Source organism: Elaeis guineensis, chromosome 2 (assembly GCF_000442705.2).
Source record: "Elaeis guineensis isolate ETL-2024a chromosome 2, EG11, whole genome shotgun sequence".
Lineage (NCBI taxonomy): Eukaryota > Viridiplantae > Streptophyta > Magnoliopsida > Arecales > Arecaceae > Elaeis > Elaeis guineensis.
This window is the reverse complement of record NC_025994.2, coordinates 34797007-34822233: the sequence shown is the minus strand read 5'-3', so window position 1 is coordinate 34822233 and position 25227 is coordinate 34797007. Positions and strand designations below refer to the sequence as shown.

The 25227-nt window shown below is 39.0% G+C and overlaps 1 protein-coding gene across 10 annotated transcripts in view; it reads left to right on the top strand.

Annotated features, from left to right (window-relative positions):
- LOC105035049 (protein virilizer homolog) overlaps window positions 1-25227 on the top strand; it is a 115949-nt gene that overhangs the window by 87937 nt on the left and 2785 nt on the right. For 8 of the 10 annotated variants that reach the window (XM_073251728.1, XM_073251726.1, XM_073251724.1 and 5 more), the window contains 2 exons: window positions 42-878; window positions 991-1062. In XM_073251728.1, the coding sequence (XP_073107829.1) occupies window positions 42-878; window positions 991-1062 (909 nt within the window). The remainder of the gene's footprint in view (window positions 1-41; window positions 879-990; window positions 1063-25227) is intronic. The other 2 variants (XM_073251729.1, XM_073251730.1) reach the window with 2 other exon arrangements.

Here is a 25227-nt window from a genome sequence, read left to right as displayed (position 1 = left end):
ATTTTTTTCAGAAGTGGTGAATTTCTTTCTTTGAATTGCAGCTTCAGTCAGAGAATTATTTATCCACTGGCAACTGTTCTTCTTCAAATGCCCAGCCTGTTCTGGACCCAAAGCTCTCATGGAATTCGGTTTCAGGCAGTAGGTTACATATGGAGACTGTTATTTCCACTACATCTGCGCATCCAATGCCTCCGCTTCCCCCTCTGCCACCACCATTTTCAACTCCAATTACCCATTCCCCGACAACTATTTCTGGATCGCAGGCTTCATTGTATAATCAGGGAAGTGTTGCAGCCCAGTTCACTCCACCTTCGACTCCTATAAATGATACCAGTTTAGGAATTTTTTCTACACCAGGAGCAAGCATAGCTTCTTACTCGTTACCGGCATTTACATCAACTTTGCTGATAAGTAGGCCGGCTTCTGTACCTGGAACATTGTTTAGTGCACCTACCCTGCAACATGGACAGAACTCATCGATTCTTTCACAGCTTGTCCCTAGTTCTCAGACTAGTGTTCAATCAATGCAACCCCGACCACCACCACCACCTCCTCCCCAGCTACCACGTCTTCAGCTTCAGCACATGGGACCTCCGTTACAGGTTTCACAACCACATTCTGAACAAGTTATGCCAATTCAACAAAGCTCTATCCAAGTACAGGTTAATCCCTTGCAGATTCCACAGCACCTCCCTATTCCCCAGTTACAATTTTATTATGAAACCCAACAGCAGGAGTCCCTTTTGCAACCTCTGCAGCCAATGCTCGAGCAAGCTCAACTGCAAAATCAAAATCTTCAAGTAGATAGTGTACCTCAGCAGCAGAAAGAGTCAGTAATGACTTTGCAGCAGTACTTTTCTTCACCTGAAGCCATTCAGGTTTGTCTCGTATATAGTTTGCTGACTTTAATGTATGAGATATGTTCTGCAAGTCATTTATGTTGACTGACATCTTTTCTTATTCCAATTCTCTTTGGTTTGTTTTTGACAGACTCTCTTAAGTGATCGGGATAAGCTATGTCAACTTTTGGAACAGCATCCAAAATTAATGCAGATGCTTCAGGTTTGACACATTGAATTATGATACTTTGTTGCAATATATGATGAAATGATCCTCTATCTCAGAAAAAAATACATGTTTACATTCATGCGAAGAATTAAAAGAATTTAGTTCCTAATGGAATTTTTCACAAAGAAGCTAATTAGTAAGATTACTATTGTTCCAAGAGTATTAAAGAGAAGTAGGGCTTAATATGTTAGGAGTGAAAGAATAATGTCCTACAAACCAATTGCATATGGGATATGATAGGGTGTTTATTATAATTTATCTTTCAAGCTCATGTAATTGACATTTATATTATTAATAAAATAGATATTTTTGATTCATTGTATGCTGTATCTTACTGTTTTAAGATTATAATGAACCTCATAGGTTTGGACAATGATTTTAAGGCCGTGATAAGATCACGCCAGTAATATCTAAATCCATGATAGCCATGACTTAAAACATTCCTAGTCATTGGTTCATTGAGTCAGGGATTAATGATACCGGAAAGACTGGCATGTCCTATGTATGCTCAGAAAAGAGGGTGGTTGATCTCACAACCACTTGTGTGGTGATACTAATACAAGGATATGTGTGCTCATTAGAGAATGAGTTCACTGAATAGACCTATGAGAGAATATCAGATGGAGTCTTATTTACATGTCAACTGATGATTCTCTAGTGGGAGTTGTGTAAGTGATTTTTTGATCTGAGATCATCATGGTACCTTGTGTACATGGATCCATATTTTGATTCACTTCCTAGATTTTTTGATCCTTGTATGGAGTGTTCTGGATGTGGTGAAGTGTGCATGGAGGTTATGAGTGATCAATAAGGGATCAGTCACTCCTAATAAGGGGAGCGAACATCCTATGTGATCTCATAGGTCGATGATTTGGAAGTCTTTGGCCAAAGCAGGATGATAATTAGAAAAGAGTTTCTAATGTATCATCAACTGAATCATCGTCTTCAGATCGAGATATATAAAGATAAGTGATTGGGTTTGATATATTTTCATGTCTACGGCTCATCTGAGATATTGTTTGACTGAAGGATTGAATTACATAGTAACTTACCACTGAAGGATATTTTGATAATTTTTCATCAAAATTTCAAATCTTTCGGATAGTTATGACACGTTGCTAGACGTCAATCTTAACTTGTGGATTCATCAGAATTAAAAGAGTTTAATTCTGGAATCAATTTGGAAGAGTCTAAGTTGCTTGGGACTCTTTGGATGACCAAGCTCATCATATTAGGATTACGTCGAAAGTCTTGGTCTACTGCTGGTTAGATTTGGAACCCAATGAGTCGTATACTTTGGGATTTGGCCTTGATCTGATTTAATTAGAGTTTAATGTAAATTCTATGGGTTAATTTGATATGCTAGCACATTGTATTAACCCAAGTTTCTAAATTGGTTTAGATCAAAGTGTTTGAGCTAACCTAGACCAGTTGTCTTTGACCTAATGGGATTGGGTCTATCTTAATTGGTTTCCTACCTAACTTGCAACAGTTTCAAGTGAAGGACTTCTCTGTGCCCATTAGAAGCCACGTCCAAAAAATAAATGCTGCCCCACTCATTTTATCGTGTGAAGATGGAGAGTCCTTAAAGAAAGAACTTATCTTAATGCGTTGCCTTAAATGATAAATCGAAAGTCCTTTGATTTGTCACCAAAATTAAATTAGATTTTTATGGCACGCAGAAGAGGGAGTCCTTCTGTGTGAAGGCTCTATTGTGCCATAATTTCACACGATGAATTTATTCACCGTGTGAGAAGTTGGAGCGGCAAAGGTTGGCACCCCTTGGTCCCTGAAACGAAATTTAAGTGCAGGGGTAAAATGGTAATTTTAAAACTTTTTCAAATTACTATTTTACAGAGAAAATTATTAATTAATCTAATTAATTAATATATGTTTACCCTATACTAGGATCTAAATATGATATATAGCATGCATGCATTTAAATTTGAAATTCAAATTTGAACAGTAAACAATTTACTGTTATGTGTTCAGAACACAATACCTTTGTGCGGGTAGTCGATCGCCGCAATCTGATCACCGTCGGGAGGGTCTGATCATCGCAATGCAGCCACAGCGTGTCTGGTCTCTGCAGATCGTCTACATGAAGCTCCCGGTCTGATCGGCTCACGAATGCTAGTTCGTGACTGCACCTTTTTGATGGCCGATGTTGATCGAACTCCTTCGATCGATGTCTGCCGACTCGGACGCTCCGGATCGTCAGCAAAGGTGGTAGAGAGGTTGATGATGCTCTCCCTGAAGTTTGGTGGGCTCACGACACTAGTAGCTCACGTTCTCACTTTCCGAACCCTAAGCCAAAATCCTAGGGTACACAAGAAAACTCTGCGTCCACTTTTATTTCTTTTCATTTTTTCTCTCGGAAGGTTTTGGACCTTCACCTCACGCAGAAAGCTTTCTCACGCCCCCTTCTTTCTCTCAGAAAAATTCTACGCACGTCCACATCTCTTTCTCTTTTAAAACAGTCCAAGACGTGTCTTATCCGCGTGAGAGGATAAAGATAAGTGGTTGTACACTTGAATTCAAATCGAATTTGAATTCAAATGCAAACCAACTCATCCCTATCCACTCTGGGCGTGAGAAGAGAAGGGGCGTGGCTTCTTTGTGCGTGGAAAGATTTCACGAGAAACTCTTTCTCGTGTATGATAAGTGGCGCACAAGATGGATAAGCAAGAAGGCGCAAGGGATAAGTTATCCATTCAAATTCAAACACCGTTTGAATTTGAATGGCTAACAAATCAAGTTTATCCAAAAATTGGCACACGAGTGGGCGTGAGATGCCTTCTGCGTGGGAGAAAATTCACGAGAAGTTGCTTCTCGTGAATTCAAATGGGCGCTGAAGAAGTGAGGTGGCGCAGGGAGAAAAGTCAAGGTGGTTTGAATCTAATTGAGCCAACCTAATTAGAATAAGTTAAGCACAATTAGATTAAATTAAACCCAACTTAATTAGATTTAATTAGGCTCAATAAAATCCTAATCAAATCAGGAATTGAGTAAGCCAACCCTGATCAAATCAGAGACCAAACCACTTCGACGATTAGGTCAACACTTAACCTAATCGGATCAAATCCAATTGAATCCAATTCAATTGGACTTGATTCAAAAATAATTACTCAATCAAATTGAGTTAATTAGTGATCAAATCACTAATTAAACCTCTCATAAATACTGAGTCCAAATCCGATGGACAATCGGATATCAAAGTCCATCGATATGAAACTTTGATCGAAGAGTCCCAAATCAGTGGGACTCTTAACCCCGGTATCCAAAATGTGTGGAACTCGTGATCAGAGATTCCGATTCTCGATCATAGAGTCCCAGACACGTAGGACTCATAGTCCACGAGTATTAGGACTCTTCATCAGCCATCAGATCAGATAGGAACCTCTAATGTGTGTGACCCCGCAGGTTCGAACCTAAGTCGATAGCACAGGAACCAATTCCTGTACTAATCGAAGTGACCATCTAGCAATGGTACCCGACATCCGCATAGGTCGAATAGTCGCAATCGCAATACTCAGAACCTACGTGAATATGGTTACTGTATAATTCATCCCTTTTGACCCGTGTTTAGGACGACTCAGGGTTAAACTGTCAACCCTGGTTAGATCATCCGAATCGTGCTCAACTCATACAGTCCTGTGACTCCTCACTAGGACTACCCTGGCCAAGGTTTTGCTAAATTGAAACACGACTGTACACAGCTCCTGAACTGGAGTGGTCAATCCCATCTTGACACACACACCGACAAGTCAAGTACTTGACTACACCCAGCATCCTTCCGTCACTGAGTTAGAAATTCAGGTAGTCTAGTGCCTAAGTGCAGTGAGTTGCTTGCAAGTCACCGTGGCGGTCTCAGGTCGGAGGGACATTTATACTCATATCCCATCGGAGCAAATCTTGACAGCAGAAATAGCTCCGGAGTCGATCACGTTCAGTGCAGATGTACCCTTACATCTCACCTGTATGCCATACCAGTGTCTCCACACTCCTTGGTTAAGAGGACAACCAACCCATATGGCACACAACGACCTATGCTTGATAAACGTTGTTGTCCTTAGTAACGTATCATTTGGTCGCAAATAGGTTTAAGGAATAAACGACAAATTCCTTTGTCGAGTCTAAATAGTTCTAAGGACTTCACCACAACACATGAGTTCATTAGAAGAAACAATTTGTGATAAAAAATGCCAAAATAATTTTTATTTATTTATAATTCATATACTAATACAAGAATTAGCACAACCGTCAACAGGCTGACGATTGGTTTTGGGACACTATCTCAATAATCTTCCACTTGGCCTAAAGCCAATCGGTGCAGTATCTAATACCCATCTTTGACTTGAAGTCGTCGAACTCCACCGCAATGGCTTTAGTGAATGGGTCGGCCAGGTTCTCCTTCCCGTCGATTTTTTGAAGGTCGACGTCACCTCGATCCATGATTTTCTGGATGAGATGGTAGCGGCGCAGAATATGCTTCGTCCGCTGGTGTGCCTTTGGTTCCTTCGCCTGAGCAATGGCTCCAGAGCTGTCACAGTAGAGCAGAACTGGACCAACAAGGGAGGGTGCTACTCCGAGCTCGGTGATGAATTTTCTTAGCCACACCGCTTCTTTGGCAGCATCTGATGCAGCGACATACTCCGCCTCGCAAACTGAATCAGCCACAGTGTGCTGCTTGGAACTTTTCCAACAGACAGCCCCACCATTAAGGGTAAAAATAAATCCCGACACTTGCTGTTATCGTGATCAGATTGGAAACTAGAGTCTGTAAACCCTATAAGTCTCAAGTCCGATTCACCATAAACAAGCCACTGGTCCTTAGTATTTCTTAAATACTTCAGGATGGTTTTAACAACCTTCCAGTGATTCTCCCTTGGATCAGATTGGTATCTACTCACTACTCCTAGTGAGTATGCAACATCTGGTCGTGTACATGTTATGGCGTACATGATAGATCCCACTGCCGAAGCATATGGAATTCTATCCATACGCTCTCTCTCTTGAGGTGTTGTCGGACAATCCCTCTTCGAGAGAAATTTAATGGCCTATCGATAGATAGCTTTTCTTGGAATTCTCCATGCTGAACCTCTTCAGTATAGTATCAATGTACGTGGACTGGGATAAGCCAAGCAACCTTTTAGATCTATCCCTATAGATCCTCATTTCTAGGATATAGGAAGCTTCTCCTAGATCATTCATGGAGAACTATGACGACAGTCAAATCTTTATTCCCTGTAATGCAGGGACATCATTCCCGATTAAGAGAATGTCATCCATATACAATACAAGAAATATCACTACTGGACCATTAGCCCACTTATAAATGCAGGGCTCTTCTCCGTTCTTAACGAAGCCATACGTCTTGATCGTCCTATCAAAACGTATGTTCCAACTCCGGGATGCCTGCTTAAGTCCATAAATGGACCTTTGTAGCCTGCACACCTTAGACTCATCTGTGGATATGAACCCTTCAGGTTGTATCATATACACTTCTTCGTCCAGCTCTCCGTTTAGAAAAGCTGTCTTCACATCCATCTGCCAGATTTCATAGTCCAGATGGGCAGCTATCGCAAGTATAATCCGAATGGATTTGAGCATTGCCACAGGAGAACGTCTCGTCATAGTCTATACCATAACGTTGACGATATCCCTTGGCAATCAGACGGGCTTTATAGGTTTCCACCTTTCCGTCTGCACCCCTCTTCCTCTTGAAGACCCACTTACACTATGGATTTTACTCTTTCGGGTGGGTCAACTAATGTCCACACATCGTTGACCTTCATGGACTCAATTTCGGATTTCATGGCCTCTAGCCATTTCTCAGAGTCAGGTCTCTGCATTGCATCCATGTAGATGATCGGATCCTCATCGTTTTCATCAAGTTCGACAGGATCGCCGTCTCGGATCAAGAAATCATAGTATCTGTCCGGTTGACGTGGTACTCTACCAGATCGCCTTAAGGGTGCAGAAACAATGGGCTCCGGATCTGATCTAACCAAATCCGGTTCAGGTTCAGCTACTTGTGTCGATTTTTTCACTTGCCGAACTTCCTCAAGTTCGACCTTAGAGGCAACAGTCCCTTCACCAAGGAACTCCTTTTCCAAAAAGATTGCCTTAAGGCTGATAAACACTTTTTGCTCATCTGCTAGGTAGAAATAATACCCTTTGGTCTCTTTTGGGTATCCTATGAAATTACACTTGTCAGACCTAGGTCCAAGTTTGTCCGTAATTAAACGTTTAACATAAGTCGGACACCCCCAAACCCTAAGGTGCGAGAGTACTGGCTTACGTCCTATCCATATCTTATATGGCGTTTTGGTTACAGACTTATTCGGAACCCTATTTAGAAGGTAACAAGTCGATTCGAGTGCATATCCCCAGAGGGAAATCGGCAGACCAGCAAACCTCATCATGGATCGAACCATATCCAACAAGGTCCAATTCCTCCTTTCAGACACACCATTATGCTGTGGTGTTTCAGGAGGAGTCCACTGAGAGAGAATTCAATTCTCCCCAAGATATGTCAGAAAATTATTGGAAAGGTATTCACCTCGATCAGATCGAAGAGTTTTAATACATTTCGCAGTTTATTTTTCTACCTCATTTCGGAATAGTTTGAACATTTCAAACGACTCCGACTTATGCTTGATTAAGTAGACATACCCATACCTCGATAGGTCGTCTGTGAAGGTTATGAAGTAAAAATATCCACTTCTTGCACTTGAGCTCATGGATCCATATACATCAGAATGTACCAGACCCAAGAGTTCACTGGCTCGCTCACCTTTTCCAGTAAAAGGTGACTTGGTCATTTTCCCAAAAAGACAAGACTCACAGGTTGCAAGTGATTCACAATCACCAACTTCAAGAATTTCTTCTTGAGCCAACTTGTTTATCCTGTTCTTATTGATATGACCTAGCTTACAGTGCCAAAGGTAGACTTCTGACACATTATCTATTCTAGGACGTTTATCGGAGGTTTGAACCACATTAGCAGGCTGTGATAGTAAGTAAATTCCATTATTTATTTGTCCAACAAACATTGTAACACCATTCAAAATGATATTGCAAACGTTTTCTTTTATTAAAAATTCATAACCGTACATGGTCAAAAGGCTTACAGAAATAATATTTAATAAAAAGCTTGGACAATAATGACATTCACTTAGAATTACATTACGAGAATTGATTACAAGGTTCATGATTCCTAAAGCTAGAACTGGAACTTTGCTTCCATCTCCAACGTTCAGGAACCTCTCGTCGTCATCAAATCTCCTACTGACCTGCAGACCCTGCATTGAATTGCAAATATGATAAGGGCTTCAGGTATCCAATACCCAAGCAGTAGTATCACAAATGAAAAAGTTGTAAGGTGTTATCATATAATTACCTTGCTTCTTCTTCGGCCTGTTCGGGTCCAAGGAGGTAATGTATAGAGGACAGTTCCTCTTCCAGTGCCCCTGCTACTTGTAAAAGAAGCACTCCGTCTGCCTCTGGTCGGGCTTGCGCTTCTTGGTCTGACCCTGTGCTGACGTCCCAGCATGCGACTGCACCTTCTTATTCTTCTTCTTGTTCTTCTTCCCTTTCCCAAAGGGTCGACGACCAGAAGAAGACCCTTCCACAACATTCACCGGCTCCTTATGGAGCTGGTGGTCCTTCTCAAAGTTCTGCAGCAATCCCAACAAGCTGTGGTAGTTCACTACAGGCTTTGTCATTCGAAAATGAGTAAGGAAGGGGAGGAAGGACTTGGGCAAAGAATTAAGGATCACATCCTTACCGAGCTGCTCGTGTAAGGGAAAGCCCAGTTTACTTAGGCGCTCAATCATTTCGATCATGTACAATACATGATCGGTGATTGAGGCCCCATCCCTCATCCGAGCATTGAAAATGGCATAACTAATTTTGTGCCTTTTAATATCGTTAGACGTGCCAAAGGAGTCGCTCAACATTTGAAGCATCTCCTATGGCTGGGCGTTCTTAAACCTACGGCTGAACTCATCATTCATTGCCGCCAGCATTATGCATCGAACGGTGGTGCAGTCGTTGAACCACTTATGGTAAGTGTCTCGGACCAGTCCTCTAGCGTTCGGGACTGGCTCCTCAGGTGTCGGATCCGTTACTACATAAAAAATCCGCTCATGCTCAAGAACGATTTTCAATTTTCGATACCAGCTATCGAAATTAGGTCCCATGTGCTTGTCATTATCTAATAATGACCGGAGCGACAGGATAGTGGCCATAGCTGCATAAAGGAAAACCAGACCTCTATTAGTATATAAATTATTAATACTAAAGATTTGGACTTTAGTCTAAAGTTTCGCCCAATATTTTTACGAACTGGTAGTCTCAACCTCCAATTCGAGAAATTACTTTAATTCTTTAGGGGGTAGTAGAATCCACACAGACTACACACGAGCCCAACTTTGGTTGGTCAACCCATGTGCATCTATGGATAGGTTCATAACCAGTTGTTTCTCTAAACAACTAGTAATTTATTTTGCCCCAGAACCTAATCAGTAGGCTTTGGCCTCCACTGAAAAGATCTGGTTAGGTCCAACCATTAACATGATTTGATTTGGTGAATCGGATCAATAAATGATCAGGCCCGACTTTGGCCGGCCAACCTGACCACCATCAGAAAGACTCAACCAAATTATCATACTATGAATGATAATTTCATTAGTCTGGTGCCTTTGGACCTCCAGTGATTATTAAACTAATGGACTCATTATCACTCACTTAATGGGAGGCTATGACTTAGTTATCACTATAACTTAATCATTTTAGGGACCTAATAATTTTTAAGGATTTTATTAAAGGATAGAAGAGAAGAAATTAACCAGTTAATTTCAATCTTCCTACTGACTTCACCAAGTCAGATTAAAAAGGATTTAATTAAAGCCGGCATTAGGAGCACCTAAATTAGTCACACTGATTTACCTAATGATATGGGTGAGCCCTAATCACCAAGTGATCTAATCAAAACCTAACTCACCAGGTTGGCCAGGTAAGTGAGATTAGTGGTGGGGATATGCCATTAACTCGTTAGAGATCGAATCAATGTGAGTAGCTCCCACTTAAGAACCACTGGTCAAACTGCCGAACTTAGACACCAACCGGTTCATTAGTTTTAATTTGATCTAGTAAATAGGGTTCCACCGCGTAGCCATGAATTAAGTCCATCTTGGTCTAGTTAAAGACATGGATCCATTCAACTACAACTATTGGAGTTGAGTCTAGAGTGTCCTTGATCTAAACTAATTCAACTTTTGATTAGATTTGACCAATTACTCTAATTTAGTCCATTTCTTTAAGCTAACTTTAGGTCTAACTCAATTACGGACCTAGTCCATTTAACCCATTGACCCACAAGTTTATGCAATTGTCTTAGGTCTTAATTCACAATTCTAGACCAACTTGACAACACTTAATTCTTTTAATTAAGTATTTGGGCTGATGGGTCAGGGTTTGGTATTTCGAAAATAATTTTTAAATTTGAAAGGTTTTATTTTCTGTTCACCAAATATGTTGACTCATTTCACAAATAGATCAGCACATTTCATAAATAGCAATCCTATTGCTAATTACATAACAGAAAATAACTCAATCAAAATAAATCATGAATATTCCTTTAGATCTAATCTAACACATTCATGATAAATTTTACAATTGAATCTTTACAATTAAGTCCTTTCGTTGCTTCATTTGCATGGGATATAATTACAGCGGCATCTCTACCCCCATAGGAGAACCCCATCAAATGGGAGGAGAGGGCCTTTAAACCCTATTTTTCTCCTATGATCGGACGACCATGGCAACCAACCCAATTAGATTACTTGCTACTTGGATTATATCTAAATATACCAATTTCAAAATTTAAATTTCAAATTTCAAATTTCAAATTTTAAATTTTGAATTTCAAATTTCAAATAAATTTCAAATTTCAAATTTTAAATTTTTGAATTTCAAATTTTGAATTTTAAATTTTGAATTTCAAATTTGAAATTTCAATCAAATTTCAAATTTTAAATTTTGAATTTCAAATTTTGAATTTTGAATTTCGAATTTCAAATTTTAAAATTAAATTTTGAATTTTGAATTTTAAATTTTTGAATTTTGAATTTCGAACAACTTTCAAAATTCAAATTTCAAATTTGGAATTTCAAATTTCAAATTTAAACTTTTAGATTACAACTTAATCTACGCATGCAAATATATATCATATTTTAGAATCTGCTCTGATATCATTTGAAACGAAATTTGAGTGCAGGGGTAAAATGGTAATTTTAAAATTTTTTCAAATTATTATTTTACAGCAAAAATTATTAATTAATTAAATTAATTAATATATGTTTACCCTACACTAGGATCTAAATATGATATATAGCATGCATGCATTTAAATTTGAAATTCAAATTGGAACAGTAAACAATTTACTGTTATGTGTTCAGAACACAATACCTTTGTGTGGGTAGTCGATCGCCGCAATCTGATCACCGTCGGAAGGGTCTGATCGTTGCAACGCAGCCACACAGCGTGTCTGGCCTCTGCGGATCGTCCACACGAAGCTCCCGGTCTGATCGGATCCTCACGAATGCTAGTTCGTGACTGCACCTTTTTGATGGCCGATGTTGGTCGAACTCCTTCGATCGATGTCTGCCGACTCGGATGCTCTGGATCGTCAGCAAAGGTGGTAGAGAGGATGATGCTCTCCCTGAAGTTTGGTGGGCTCACAACACTCGTAGCTTACGTTCTCACTTCCCGAACCCTAAGCCAAAACCCTAGGGTACACAAGAAAACTCTGCGTCCACTTTTATTTCTTTTCGTTTCTTTTCTCTCGGAAGGTTTTGGACCTTCACCTCACGCAGAAAGCTTCCGTACGCCCCCTTCTTTCTCTCAGAAAAATTCTACGCACGCCCCACATCTCTCTCTTTTAAAACAGTCCAAGATGTGTCTTATCCGCATGAGAGGATAAAGATAAGTGGTTGCACACTTGAATTCAAATCGAATTTGAATTCAAATGCAAACCAACTTATCCCTATCCACTCTGAGCGTGAGAAGAGAAGGGGCGTGGCTTCTTTGTGCGTGGAAAGATTTCACGAGAAACTCTTTCTCGTGTATGATAAGTGGCGCACAAGATGGATAAGCAAGAAGGCGCAAGGGATAAGTTATCCATTCAAATTCAAACACCGTTTGAATTTGAATGGCTAACAAATCAAGTTTATCCAAAAATTGGCGCACAAGAGTGGGCGTGAGATGCCTTCTGCGTGGGAGAAAATTCACGAGAAGTTGCTTCTCGTGAATTCAAATGGGTGCTGAAGAAGTGAGGTGGCACAGGGAGAAAAGTCAAGGTGGTTTGAACCTAATTGAGCCAATCTAATTAAAATAGGTTAAGCACAATTAGATTAAATTAAATCCAACTTAATTAGGCTTAATTAGGCTCAATAAAATCCTAATCAAATCAGGAATTGAGTAAGTCCAACCCCTGATCAAATCAGGGACCAAACCACTTCGACGATTAGGTCAACACTTAACCTAATCACATCAAACCCAACTGAATCCAATTCAATTGGACTTGATCCAAAAATAATTACTCAATCAAATTGAGTTAATTAGTGATCAAATCACTAATTAAACCTCTCATAAATACTGAGTCCAAATCCGATGGCAATCGGATATCAAAATCCATCGATATGAAACTTTGATCGAAGAGTCCCAAATCAGTGGGACTTTTGACCTCGGTACCCAAAATATGTGGAACTCGTGATCAGAGAATCCTGATTCTCGATCATAGAGTCCCAAACACGTAGGACTCATAGTCCACGAGCATTAGGACTCTTCATCAGCCATCAGATCAGATAGAAACCTCTAGTGTGTGTGATCCCGCAGGTTCAAACCTAAGTCGGTAGCATAGGAACCAATTTCTGTACTAATCGAAGTGACCATCTAGCAATGGTACCTGACGTCCGGATAGGTCGAATAGTCGCAATCGCAACACTTAGAACCTACGTGAATATGGTTACTGTATAATTCATCCCTTTTGACCTCTGTGTTTAGGACGACTCAGGGTTAAACTGTCAACCCTGGTTAGATCATCCGAATCGTGCTCAACTCAAACAGTCCTGTGACTCCTCACTAGGACTACCCTGGCCAAGGTTTTGTTAAATTGAAACACGACTGTACACAGCTCCTGAACTGGAGTGGTCAATCCGATCTTGACACACCGACAAGTCAAGTACTTGACTACACCCACCATCCTTCCGTCACTGAATTAGAAATTCAGGTAGTCTAGTGCCTAAGTGCAGTGAGTTGCTTGCAAGTCACCGTGGCGGTCTCAGGTCGGAGGGACATTTATACCCATATCCCATCGGAGCAAATCTTGACAGCAGAAATAGCTCCGGAGTCGGTCACGTTCAGTGCAGATGTACCCTTACATCTCATCTGTATGCCATACCAGTGTCTCCACACTTCTTGGTTAAGAGGACAACCAACCCATATGGCACACAACGACCTATGCTTGATAAACGTTGTTGTCCTTGGTAACAACGTATCATTTGATCGCAAACAGTTTAAGGACTAAACGACGAATCCTCTTTTGTTGAGTCTAAATAGTCCTAAGGACTTCATCACAACACAGGAGTTCATTAGAAGATGAAACAATTTGCGATGAAAAATGCTAAAATAATTTTTATTTATTTATAATTCATATACTAATATAAGAATTAGCACAACCATCAACAGGCTGACAATTGGCTTTGGGACACTATTCCCAACAGTCCCATGACATGTCCCTTTAAATTCACCGTGTGGGAAGTTGGATGGCAAAGGTTGGCGCCCCTTGGTTCCATGACACGTCCCTTGGTCTTTTATTTAAATGGGACGTCCCATATGGCTTTGCTGTTGAGTTTTTGGGTTGAAACCAGAGAGAAGGGACGTGGAAATCATAGAAAAATTTTGAAAAAAATTGAGAAAAAAGACAAGGAGAAATTAAGTGGCAAAAGTTGTAAGAAGGGTGGTGAGAAATTTAGCAAAAGTTGCTAGTGTGCCCTAGGGTTTGATTTTTTCATATGTTGGAGCTAAAAATCAAATCCTAAATTGTGAGACATGAAGTGTCTTCTTGGCGTGATCCTGGTGGCAAGCTTGGAGGCGACTGGGCTTTGGTGCGTTCGTTCTTTGAGTTTGAAGCCGGCAGTGTTCTTCAGAAGACAAAGCTGCGACAGCTCACCAGTTAGGAAGGACCTTGGCTAACTGTTGTGTGGATCACCGTTAATGGATTTTTACTTTGGAGTCTCGTGGAGAACACCAACGTGCCACTTCATCTTTTTTGGTGAAAGTAAAAATTCTATTCTTTTTTGCATGCTTGTTTTGTTTTGTCGATATCGGTAAGGTGATTCAAGGATTTTGGATTTGGTTCAATAGTTTTAATTGTTAAAGCTATTGACTTGTTTGATTTTAAAATTTTTGAAAATTACTTTCCACTGCGTGGTTGGAATCCAACAGTGGTACCAGAGCCACTTTTGTCTGATTCGATCAAACAAGTGCAAAGTAGTTGCATAGAATTGTTATTGATTATATATTGCCAAAAATGTTGCATTGATTTTTAGCATTGATCTTTAATCTCAAAAATATTTTTTTGACTTTATATGTATCATGATTTTAAATTTTAATTATTAGAATTATGAATTTATGATAATTTAAAATTTATTTTATCATGGTAGCTTCATGCTTAAATCGATGTATAGTTAAGGGTATTATGCATAATTAGGGGTTGCTTTATTAGTTCAATATGCTTGTCATATGTTATGATTTCAATTGTACCCTTATTTGATTTTTGGCATGATTACATGATTGCTATTGTGATTTGTATTTACATGCCATATTGCATAATATGTAAAGTACATTTTATGTAGATGTAGTTAGGATGTGCAGAGATCAGTTCAAAGTCCCTCTTAAAAATATATTAAGTTGTAATGTCGGGATTCACTTTCAATTCAAAAGTCGAATTTTTTAGATCAATTGGTGTCGAGAAAAGTGTGATAGGTGATTTTCTAATTAGGTCCGTATGCTGGCCCAGCCAACTTTATTGGTGTCTAAGAAAGCTATGAAGAGCCTCCCACCTACTGATCTGGCTAATTTGGTCTTATTGAATTTCGAACTTAGATTAATTAGTGATGTTGACATTACAAGGGCCTTCAAACTTGGTTAATAGAGTATGTCAAGATCTTAGTGAGCTTGTTGTGCTATCCACAAGGCTTACTATAAAAATTGATATGATATTGATCAAGTGTATTTTGATGCTTATGGCATATTTTGAATAGTGTTGCTTTGTTGTGCTATCCACAAGGGCAGCATTGTTTAAGTATGACCATATGGGATTGAAGGGTCAACTAGAACACTATAGTTTGTTGTGCTATCCACAAGGCTATATGTGATCTAGAGGCCAGAAAGAAAAATGTTGAGAATTGTAGAGGTACAATTGGTAAAGAGTTACTCTTGAACTCATGAATACTTGTTGTGCTATCCACAAGGTGTTTGAGGAATAGGGATCTCAATCCCACTAAGAAACATTAGTATGTTTCTCGACTTACATAGATGAGGGTTATGAGTTCGATAAAATAGTGGGAGACATAATTAGATAAAAATCTTAATCTAGTTATGAATGTCATCATGAGTCGTCCGCATATATTGTGTTTTTATTATTGTAGATTAACTATTCATATGGCATCCTCACTATCGCTTAGAAGCATCCTAGATGCAAACAAATTGACTGGACCTAACTACGTAGACTGGTTAAGAAACTTGAGAATTGTTCTCACTCAGGAGTAAGGCTCCTGCACTCTGGACACATCTGCACCAGATTCCCTTGGGGATGATGCTTCCGAGGAGGAGAGGGCCACATACAAGATGTGGAAAGATGACAGTGTGACTGTTAAATGCATCATGCTTGCCTCGAGCGATGAGCTCTAGAGGCAGCATGAAGACATGGATGTTCTCTCTATACTCTATCTTAAGGAGTTATATGGGGAGCAAAGTCGAAATACTCGATATGAGATATCAAAGCAGTTATTACATGCCTGCATGATTGAAGGCACCTCCGTGCAAATGCATGTCCTGAAGATGATTGATTTGATCACTCGTCTGGGACAGCTGGGCTTTGTCATGGATAGTGAACTGAGTCAGGATTTGATCTTGCAGTCTCTTTCTGACTCTTTTTCTCAGTTTATTATAAATTATCATATGAACAAACTGAACATCAGTCTGTCTGAGCTGCTGAACATGCTGAAGACAGCAGAGAGCCATTTCAAGGGTGAAAAGGCTCCGGTACTTATCAATAAGATCAATAAGAAAAAAGCAAAGGGTTCTAAGAAAAAGATGAATCCTAAGGTTGGCATCTCCAAGAAGAGGCGAGGAAGGTCTCTGCCAAAGATACTTGTTATCACTATGGCAAGGAGGGTCACTGAAAGAGAAATTGCAAGGAGTACTTTGCAACCATGAAAATGGCAAACATTGCTAAAAGTTTGTATATGATACAAACTAACTTATCATTGAGTACTTCATTTTTAGATTCTTGGGTATTAGATACCGACTGTGGTTTACATCTTTGTAAATCATTGCAGGGTCTACAGAAAATAAAAAGTCTGAATAAAGGTGACTTCGAGCTGTTCGGCGTTAGTGGAGAGTTCATTCAGGCCGAAGCCGTAGGAACTAGAATTTTGAAGTTGCCTTTGGATAAAATTTTAGAACTGAAGATCTGTTTTTATATTTTTAATATTGTTAAAAATATTATTTCTGTATCATTGTTATTGGAACAAGGTTTTAAAATAAAAGCAAAAAACAATGGTTGTTCTATATATTTTTCTAATGAATATTATGGGAATGCTTATGTTGATAATGGTCTTTTGTTGCTTTTACTTAATGATAATGTACTTTATATTGATAATATAAAGAAAAGAAAGAGGATGTAAATGTCATGTATCTCTGGCACTGCCGATTTGGCTGTATAAATGAGTCAAGAATTAACAAGTTATTCGGAGATAAATTCTTTGATCCTTATGATTATGAATCATATGGAACTTGTGAATCTTGCCTCATGAGAAAAATGATCAAGACTCCATTTACTGGACAGAGAAAGGGCGAGTGACATATTGATGTTTGTGGTCCAATGTCGACTCAGGCCAGAGGTGGATATTTTTATTTCGTCACATTTATTGATGATAGATCTAAGTTTGGATGTGTATTTAATGAAATACAAATCCGAAGTCTTTGACAAATTTAAAGAGTATCAAAGAATAGTTGAGAAACAAACTGGTAAAAGTATTAAAGCTCTTCGATCTGATCGAGGAGGAGAATATTTGTCTAGTGAGTTTCTCGATTATTTAAAACAAAATGGAATACTCTCTCAGTGGATACCTCCTTATACTCCACAATTAAATGAAATTACGGAAAGGAGGAATCACACCTTATTAGATATGGTGCGGTCCATGATGTGTTTCACGGATCTTTCACTATCCTTCTAGGGATATGCTCTCGAGGCCGCAGTGTATATCTTAAATAAAATACCTTCTAAATCTATTTTTAGCACTCCATATGAAATATGGAAAGAGAAAAAGTCCAATTTTAAGCATCTTAAGATTTGGGATTGCTCAGCTTATGTGAAAAATGTTAGACATAAGCTGGATGCTAGATCAGAAAAATACATATTTGTAGGTTATCCCAAGGAAAGTATAGGATACTACTATAACCCTACTCAACAAAAGGTGTTTGTTGGTGGGCATGTCGTTTTTTTAGAGAAAATTTATCCGAGGCAGTGGGAGGTCTGTCGAACTTAAGGAAGTTCAAAACTTACAATCTATTCAGGATTCATAAAATGGTTTTCAACTAGATGTGCCCATTGTTGAGGCACAGCCACGACACATACCTCTTCGAAGGTCAAGTAGAGTACGTAATATACCCTTTAGGTATTGGTTTGTCATTGAAAATAACAATACATCCGACATCATTGAGAATGATGATCTCATGACCTATTCGGAAGCTGTCATGAGTAGTGACTGACAAATGGCTCAATGTCATGAAATTCGAATGGACTTCATGTATACCAACCAAATTTGGACTTTGTTTGATGCGCTTGAGGGTGTGACCCTAATAGGCTGCAAATGGATCTTCAAAAAGAAAATTGGAGTAGATGGCCAGGTAGAGACCTATAAGGTCAGGCTGGTGGTAAAAGATTTCAGACAAAAATAAGGTGTTGATTATGAAAAATTTTTTTCGTCGGTAGCCATGCTCAAGTCTATTCGGATAATACTTTCTATTGCAGCATACCATGATTATGAGATCTGGTAGATGGATGTCAAGACTGCTTTCCTCAATGAAAATTTTGAGAAAGAAGTCTATATGACTCAACCAAAGAGATGTCTCTAGTGGGAGAGCAAATCAGGTATGCAAGCTGAATAGATCCATTTATGGATTAAAACAAGCATCGAGGAGCTGGAACATCCGTTTTGATGAGACAGTCAAATCATTTGGTTTCATCAAAAATATGGATGAACTTTGTGTGTACAAGAATAGTGGAAGTGCTATTATCTTTTTGATTTTGTATGTGGACGACATACTGCTCATTGAGAATGATATCTCGATGTTGCAATCGATCAAGATATAGCTATCACAAAATTTTTTATGAAAGACTTGGGTGGGGCATCCTATATACTAGGTATAAAGATGTATAAAGATAGATTAAAAAAGATGCTAGGCTTGTCCCAGTCTAGGTACATTGACCTTATGTTGAAGAGGTTCAATATGGAGGGAAGTAAAACAGGTTACTTGCCCATAGGTCATGACATACAACTCTCTAAGAAGTCTTCTAAGACACTTGAAGAGAGAAATAGAATGAGTTCTATTCCTTATGCTTCGGCTGTAGGATCGATTACGTATGTTATGTTATGTACCAGGCCTGATGTGGCTTATGTCTTGGGCATTGTAAGCAGATTTCAGATTGATCTCGGGGAGGATCATTGGAGAGCTGTGAAAAACATACTCAAGTACTTGAGGACTAGAGATGTTTTTCTAATATATGGTGGATCTGATTTAAAACTAGAAGGTTATACTGATTCTAGTTTTTAATTTGATCCGGATGATAGCAAATCTATATCTGGGTATGTGTTCACTATGTATGGTGGTGTAGTAAGTTGGAAAAGTTTCAAACAGTAAATTGTTGTTGACTCGGTCACTGAGGCTGAGTATTACTGCTAGTGAGGCTGCTAAGGAGGTCGTCTGGATGAAGAAATTCATCACAGAATTGGATGTGGTTCCAGAAATTGAACAACCAGTGCTCCTTTATTGTGATAATACTGAGACAGTTGCTCAAGTTAAAGAACCAAGATTTCATCATAAATTCAAGCACATCTTAAGACAGTTCCACCTCGTTCGGGAGATAGTCGAAAGATGATGTGATCGTGGAGCGAGTTGACATCAAGAACAATATGGTGGACTCATTTATTAAGGCCTTGTCAATGTAGCAATTTGACTGCCACCTTGATAGCGTGGGTATCAAGTATAGGGACGATTGGTTTTAGTACAAATGGGAGATTGAAAGAATAATGTCCTACAAACCAATCGCATATGGGATGCGATAGTGTTTATTATAATTTATCTTCCAGACTCGTGTAATTGATATTTATATTATTAATAAAATAGATATTTTTGATTTATTGTATGCTGCATCTTATTGTTTTAAGATTATAATGAACCTCAGGTCTGGGCAATGATTTTAGGGCCGTGATGAGATCACGCCGGTGATATCTAAATCCATGATAGCCATGACCTAAAATATTTTTAGTCGGTTCATTGCGTCGGGGATCAATGATACCGGAAAGACTGGCATGTCTTATGTATGCTCAGAAAGGAGGGTGGTTGATCTCACAACCACTTGTGTGGTGACACTAATACAAGGATTTGGGTGTTCATTAGAGAATGAGTTCACTGAATAGACCTGAGAGAATATCAGATGGAATCTTATTTATATATCAACTGATGATTCTCTAGTGGGAGTTGTGTAAGTAATTTTTTGACCTGAGATCATCATGGTACCTTGTGTACATGGATCCATATTTTGGTTCACTTCCTAATTTGTTTCTTTGATCCTTGTATGGAGTGTTCTGGATGTGGTGAAGTGTGCATGGAGGTTGTGAGTGATCAATAAGGGATCAGTCACTCCTAATAAGGAAAGCGAACATCCTATGTGATCTTATAGGTCGATGATTTGGAAGTCTTTGACCAAAGCAGGATGATAACTAGAAAAGAGTTTCTAATGTATCATCAACTGAATCGCCTTCAGATCGAGATACATAAAGATAAGTGACTGGGTTTGACATATTTTCATGCCCACAGCTCATTTGGGATGTTTGATTGAAGGATTGAATTACACGGTAACTTACCACTGAAGGGTATTTTGGTAATTTTTTATCAAAATTTTAAATCTTTTGGATAGTTGTCACACATTGCTAGACGTCAATCTTGACTTGTGGATTCATCAGAATTAAAAGAATTTAATTCTGGAATCAATTTGGAAGGGTCCAAATTGATTGGGACTCTTTGGATGACCTAATCTCATCGGATTAGGGTTACGTCGAAAGTCTTGGGCCACTGCTGGTTAGATTTGGAACCCAATGGGTCACACACTTTAGGATTTGGTCTTAGTCTGATTTAATTAGAGTTTAATGTAAATTCTATGGGTTAATTTGATATGCTAGCACATTGTATTAACTCAAGTTTCTAAATTGGTTTAGATTAAAGTGTTTGAGCTAACTTAGACCAGTTATCTTTGATCTAAGGGGATTGTGTCTATCTTAATTGGTATCTTACCTAACTTGCAACAGTTTCAAGTGAAGGACTTCTCTGCACCCATCAGAAGCCACACCTAAAAAATAAATGCCGCCCTACTCATTTTATCGTGTGAAGATGGAGTCCTTAAAGAAGGAACTTATCTTAACGCGTTGCCTTAAATGATAAACCAGAAGTCCTTTGATTTGTCGTCAAAATTAAATGGGATTTTTATGGCATGCAGAAGAGGGAGAGTCCTTCTGTGTGAAGGCTTTATTGCGCCATAATTTCACACGGTGAATTTATTCACCGCGTGAGAAGTTGGAACGGCAAAAATTGGCATCTCTTGGTCTCATGACACATCCCTTGGTCCCTTATTTAAATGGGATGTCTCACATGGCTTTGCTGCTGGGTTTTTGGGTTGAAACCAGAGAGAAGGGATGTGGAAATCATAGGAAAAATTCTGAAAAAAATTTGAAAAAAAGGCAAGGGGAAATTGAGTGGCAAAAGTTATAAAAAGGGTGGTGAGAAATTTAGCAAGAGTTGCTAGTGTGCTCTAGGTTTGGTTTTTCCATATGTTGGAGCCAAAAATCAAATCTTAGGTTGTGAGACATCTGAAGAGTGTCTTCTTGACGTGATCCTGGTGGCAAGCTTGGAGGCGACTGGGCTTGGTGTGTTCGTTCCTTGGGTTCAAAGCCGGCAGTGTTCTTCAGAAGACAAGGCTGCGGCAGTGCACCAGTTAGGAAGGATCTTGGCTAACTTCCGTGTGGGTTATCGTTGGAGGGTTTTTATTTTGGAGTCTCGTGGAGAACAACATGCCACTTCATCCTTTTTGGTGAAAGTAAAAATTTATTCTTTTTTGCATGCTTGTTTTGTTTTTCGATTCTAGGGTTTTGGGTTCGGCTTAATAGTTTTAATTGTTAAAGCTATTAACTTGTTTGATTTTAAAATTTTTGAAAATCACTTTCCCCTACGTGGTCGGAACCCAACAAGGAGTGAGGTGGTGTTGGTGAAATGGAATATATTTGATTTAAGGGATGGTACAATTAGATGCAAGGAAGGCATTGCTGCCTTGAAGTATCTAGTTTGGGGCATACTGAGTTATATTGCATTGAACTACACAATTTGGGGTGTATTGAATCATACCGCCCATAACCTAGGATGGTACATGGTTTCGATTTGGGATTAGGATCCAAACTGCTTGGTTCTGGCTTGAACCAAGTGACACAACCTTGAATCTAGTTGAATTCTCTGGTTCGGCTTGATTCAGGTTCAAGATTTGCCATTTCGATACTATACCATATACTGGTATCATCCTATTATAGTGTTGGTACGTTCAGTATAGAGCCGATATTGAACCCGGTTGGGCGTATCGACACTCTCACCTTCTTGTTCTACACACCGATTTGGTATGATACGCTTGGTATGCATCGGTACCAATCAATACGGCAAACATTATTTAAGACATTTTGGCCCTCTCTCCCACTTCAATAATTTAGAGGGAGATAGAGAAGGCCTCTCATGCCTTCTTTGCTTCACCTCTTAACTCACAGTAATCGGAAGGGGGCAGATTTGTAGATTTTGGTCCAAATCCAAGTCAAAAATAAGTAAAGGGCCTTCTGTTTCTTTTTTTTTCCATGATAAATATTGGCAAAAAAATTAGAGAATGACATAGATCATAACAAAATTTGGATTTTGGCATGATTTCATGATATGTTATAGATGTATGGGGGATCTATGCAGTGCACCCAAAATCATAATTTTTGGTAAGGTATATGAATTTTTAGATTAAAAATAATAAAAATAAATTGAATAATAAAAATAAAATAATAATTAAAAAAATATGTAAATGTGGTAGCATGTGTGGGAGTATGCATACTATTTTCTATCTAAATTTGGCAGTAATTTAAATTTAGGCATGATCATGTGCAAAGAGACCTAGGCACAATTTTAAATAATTTTGAAAAATCAGTTGTTTTTTTTGCATACCTACATGTCGAGAAAAATATATATAGCATCTTGCTACTTTGATCTGAAGCAAAATTAATTTTCTGAATATTTTATATTTAAATATTATTTTTTAATTAAAAACATATGTAGCACCCTAGTAGGGTGCTTCGTTAATCTGATTGTAGGGCTTCATGTGGAGACTTCTAGAAATTTGACAAAGATGTTGAGAAGAGGCTACCACTGTGCTCGGTTTACTCAAAAAGTGGGCATAATCAATCCATCTAGTAGAGTTAGGCAGAGAGAGGTATCTAGGGAAAGAAGGTAGCTCCTCTAGTTAGCAAGAGAGGAAAAGGAAAGAGAGTTGCAATTAATGTTGGAGAGTTGAGGAGCTTGTTCACACAAATTTAGAGATCAGTTGCTCTTGGATGGCCGTTGGCTAGATTAGTCCACAACACCAGGGATGATGACAATTCGACATTGATGCATCTGATGGCCAGATAGGTAGCAGTGGACATGGTAGGACAATATATAATTCACAACCCTAAGTAAGGTTTTACATCCTGTGGGATGAGGCTATCTCGATTTTTTTATGGAATGGGACATTGCCGTCTCGTCCGTCCCGACACTTGGGATAGGATGTTCCAAGATGTCTTGATCAAGATGCTGGCGTGCTAGCGGGATGGGCCTATTTTGACACATGGAATGATTGTCCCGTAGAATGTTCCGCTGGGATCTAAATCTTTGGCCCTAAGGTTGCATTTGGTAGCTAGCAACCTATTCAGATTACCGGCAATTTAAAGTGGGCCCATTAGATTACTGTTTGGTATACTTTTCGGGTGGCAATCTACATTACCTTCCACGAGGCAATCTAGATAGCCTTGGGAAGGAGTGGCTATCCAAATTATCACCTGGCAATGTTGCAAAAAAAAAATTTGGGCAAAATTATCCCTTAAAAAAATCACAAATTCTGTCTCTCCAACCACGGTGGCGCCACCGACGAAGGCTAGCCCCACCGCTACCTTGCTCTGCCTCCCATCCCGATGGGCTCTTCCCATTCTTCCCACGGTCGTGGAGATGGCAACGACAACGAAGAGGGGCCTGCAACGTCCTCCCACCTCTGCCTGCTTCTACGATCTCGTCCAGAGGCCCCATGGACTAGGCCACGGAAGTGCTCCTTATTGCCCATGGCAAATGTGAGGCTGCGGCCAATCTGGTCGGCGGGCGGTGGTCGGCAGTGGGCTGAACTTCAAGGGGGAGCATCAGACCAAAGCTTTGGCCGTGTTCAAGGTGTGAGGTCTCGGGCGAGAGCCATTGCAGCCTTTATTTATACCAAACACAGTAATTTAACTTTAGGGGTATTTTGAAAAATTTGATTTCATATTACCGGTAATCTAATTGTTATACCAAATATGCCAATCAAGATTTTTAATAATTTTACTACAACATTACCTGCATATACCAAACACAGTAATTAACATTATTGGCAATTTAATGATGGCAATCTATCTTGAAGGCAATCCACGTTACCTTCCAAGATTGTCTGATGATGCACCAAACGCAACCTAAGGTCTTTGATCGTGACTTTCTAAATAGGATGAATTGGCCTCTGTGGATACATAAAAGGAATTCTTAAATTATTTTTTAATTATATTGGTAATTTCTTAACTTTATTTTCTTTTGAATTCACATCCAACTTTTGTTTGAAAAACTATTCTTTATTGTATGATCAAACAACTAGAAATGAATCTATTAGAATAGAAGAATTCTGTAAAGAGTTTCTTGATGGTCATGTAAATTGACCTAGAAGAATAGAAGGAAAATGAGGGTGGCTTAGTTTTGTCATGCCACATAGGTTGGAGACCATGGTGCATGACCTGGTAGAGCATGCGGGGATACTGTTACATATAGGAAATTGACCCCTCATTGGTAGAGCTGGCGATATCTGGGATGCATTTGGATCTTAGTCACACATCGGATCCTATTTCACATAAGCTATGACCCACATGGATATGGTTCATCTAAGGTGTCGTATTGGAGTGGGTACTATCCTTTAATTGTACTTCAATTTGATTTTAAAAAGGCATCAAAACAACTTCAAAGTCACAAATTGAACTATGATCATCAAAATTATAAGTGAAAAAAAAATAAGGAAACCAAAGGTTGAAAAAACAAAAAGAAAAATACAGAAAATGGCATAACGGTTAGATGATAGGTATGCAAGCTTGTACCATGTGTCGGTACGGTATTATACCATTGACCAATCAGTATACTATTTGGTAGTGGTTCGATGAACCTTGATTAGAAGCTTCATCGATATTTTGAATTTATGCTTATACGTATGTTAGGGTGTAGACCATCTTATTTGGATTTTTATCTTCT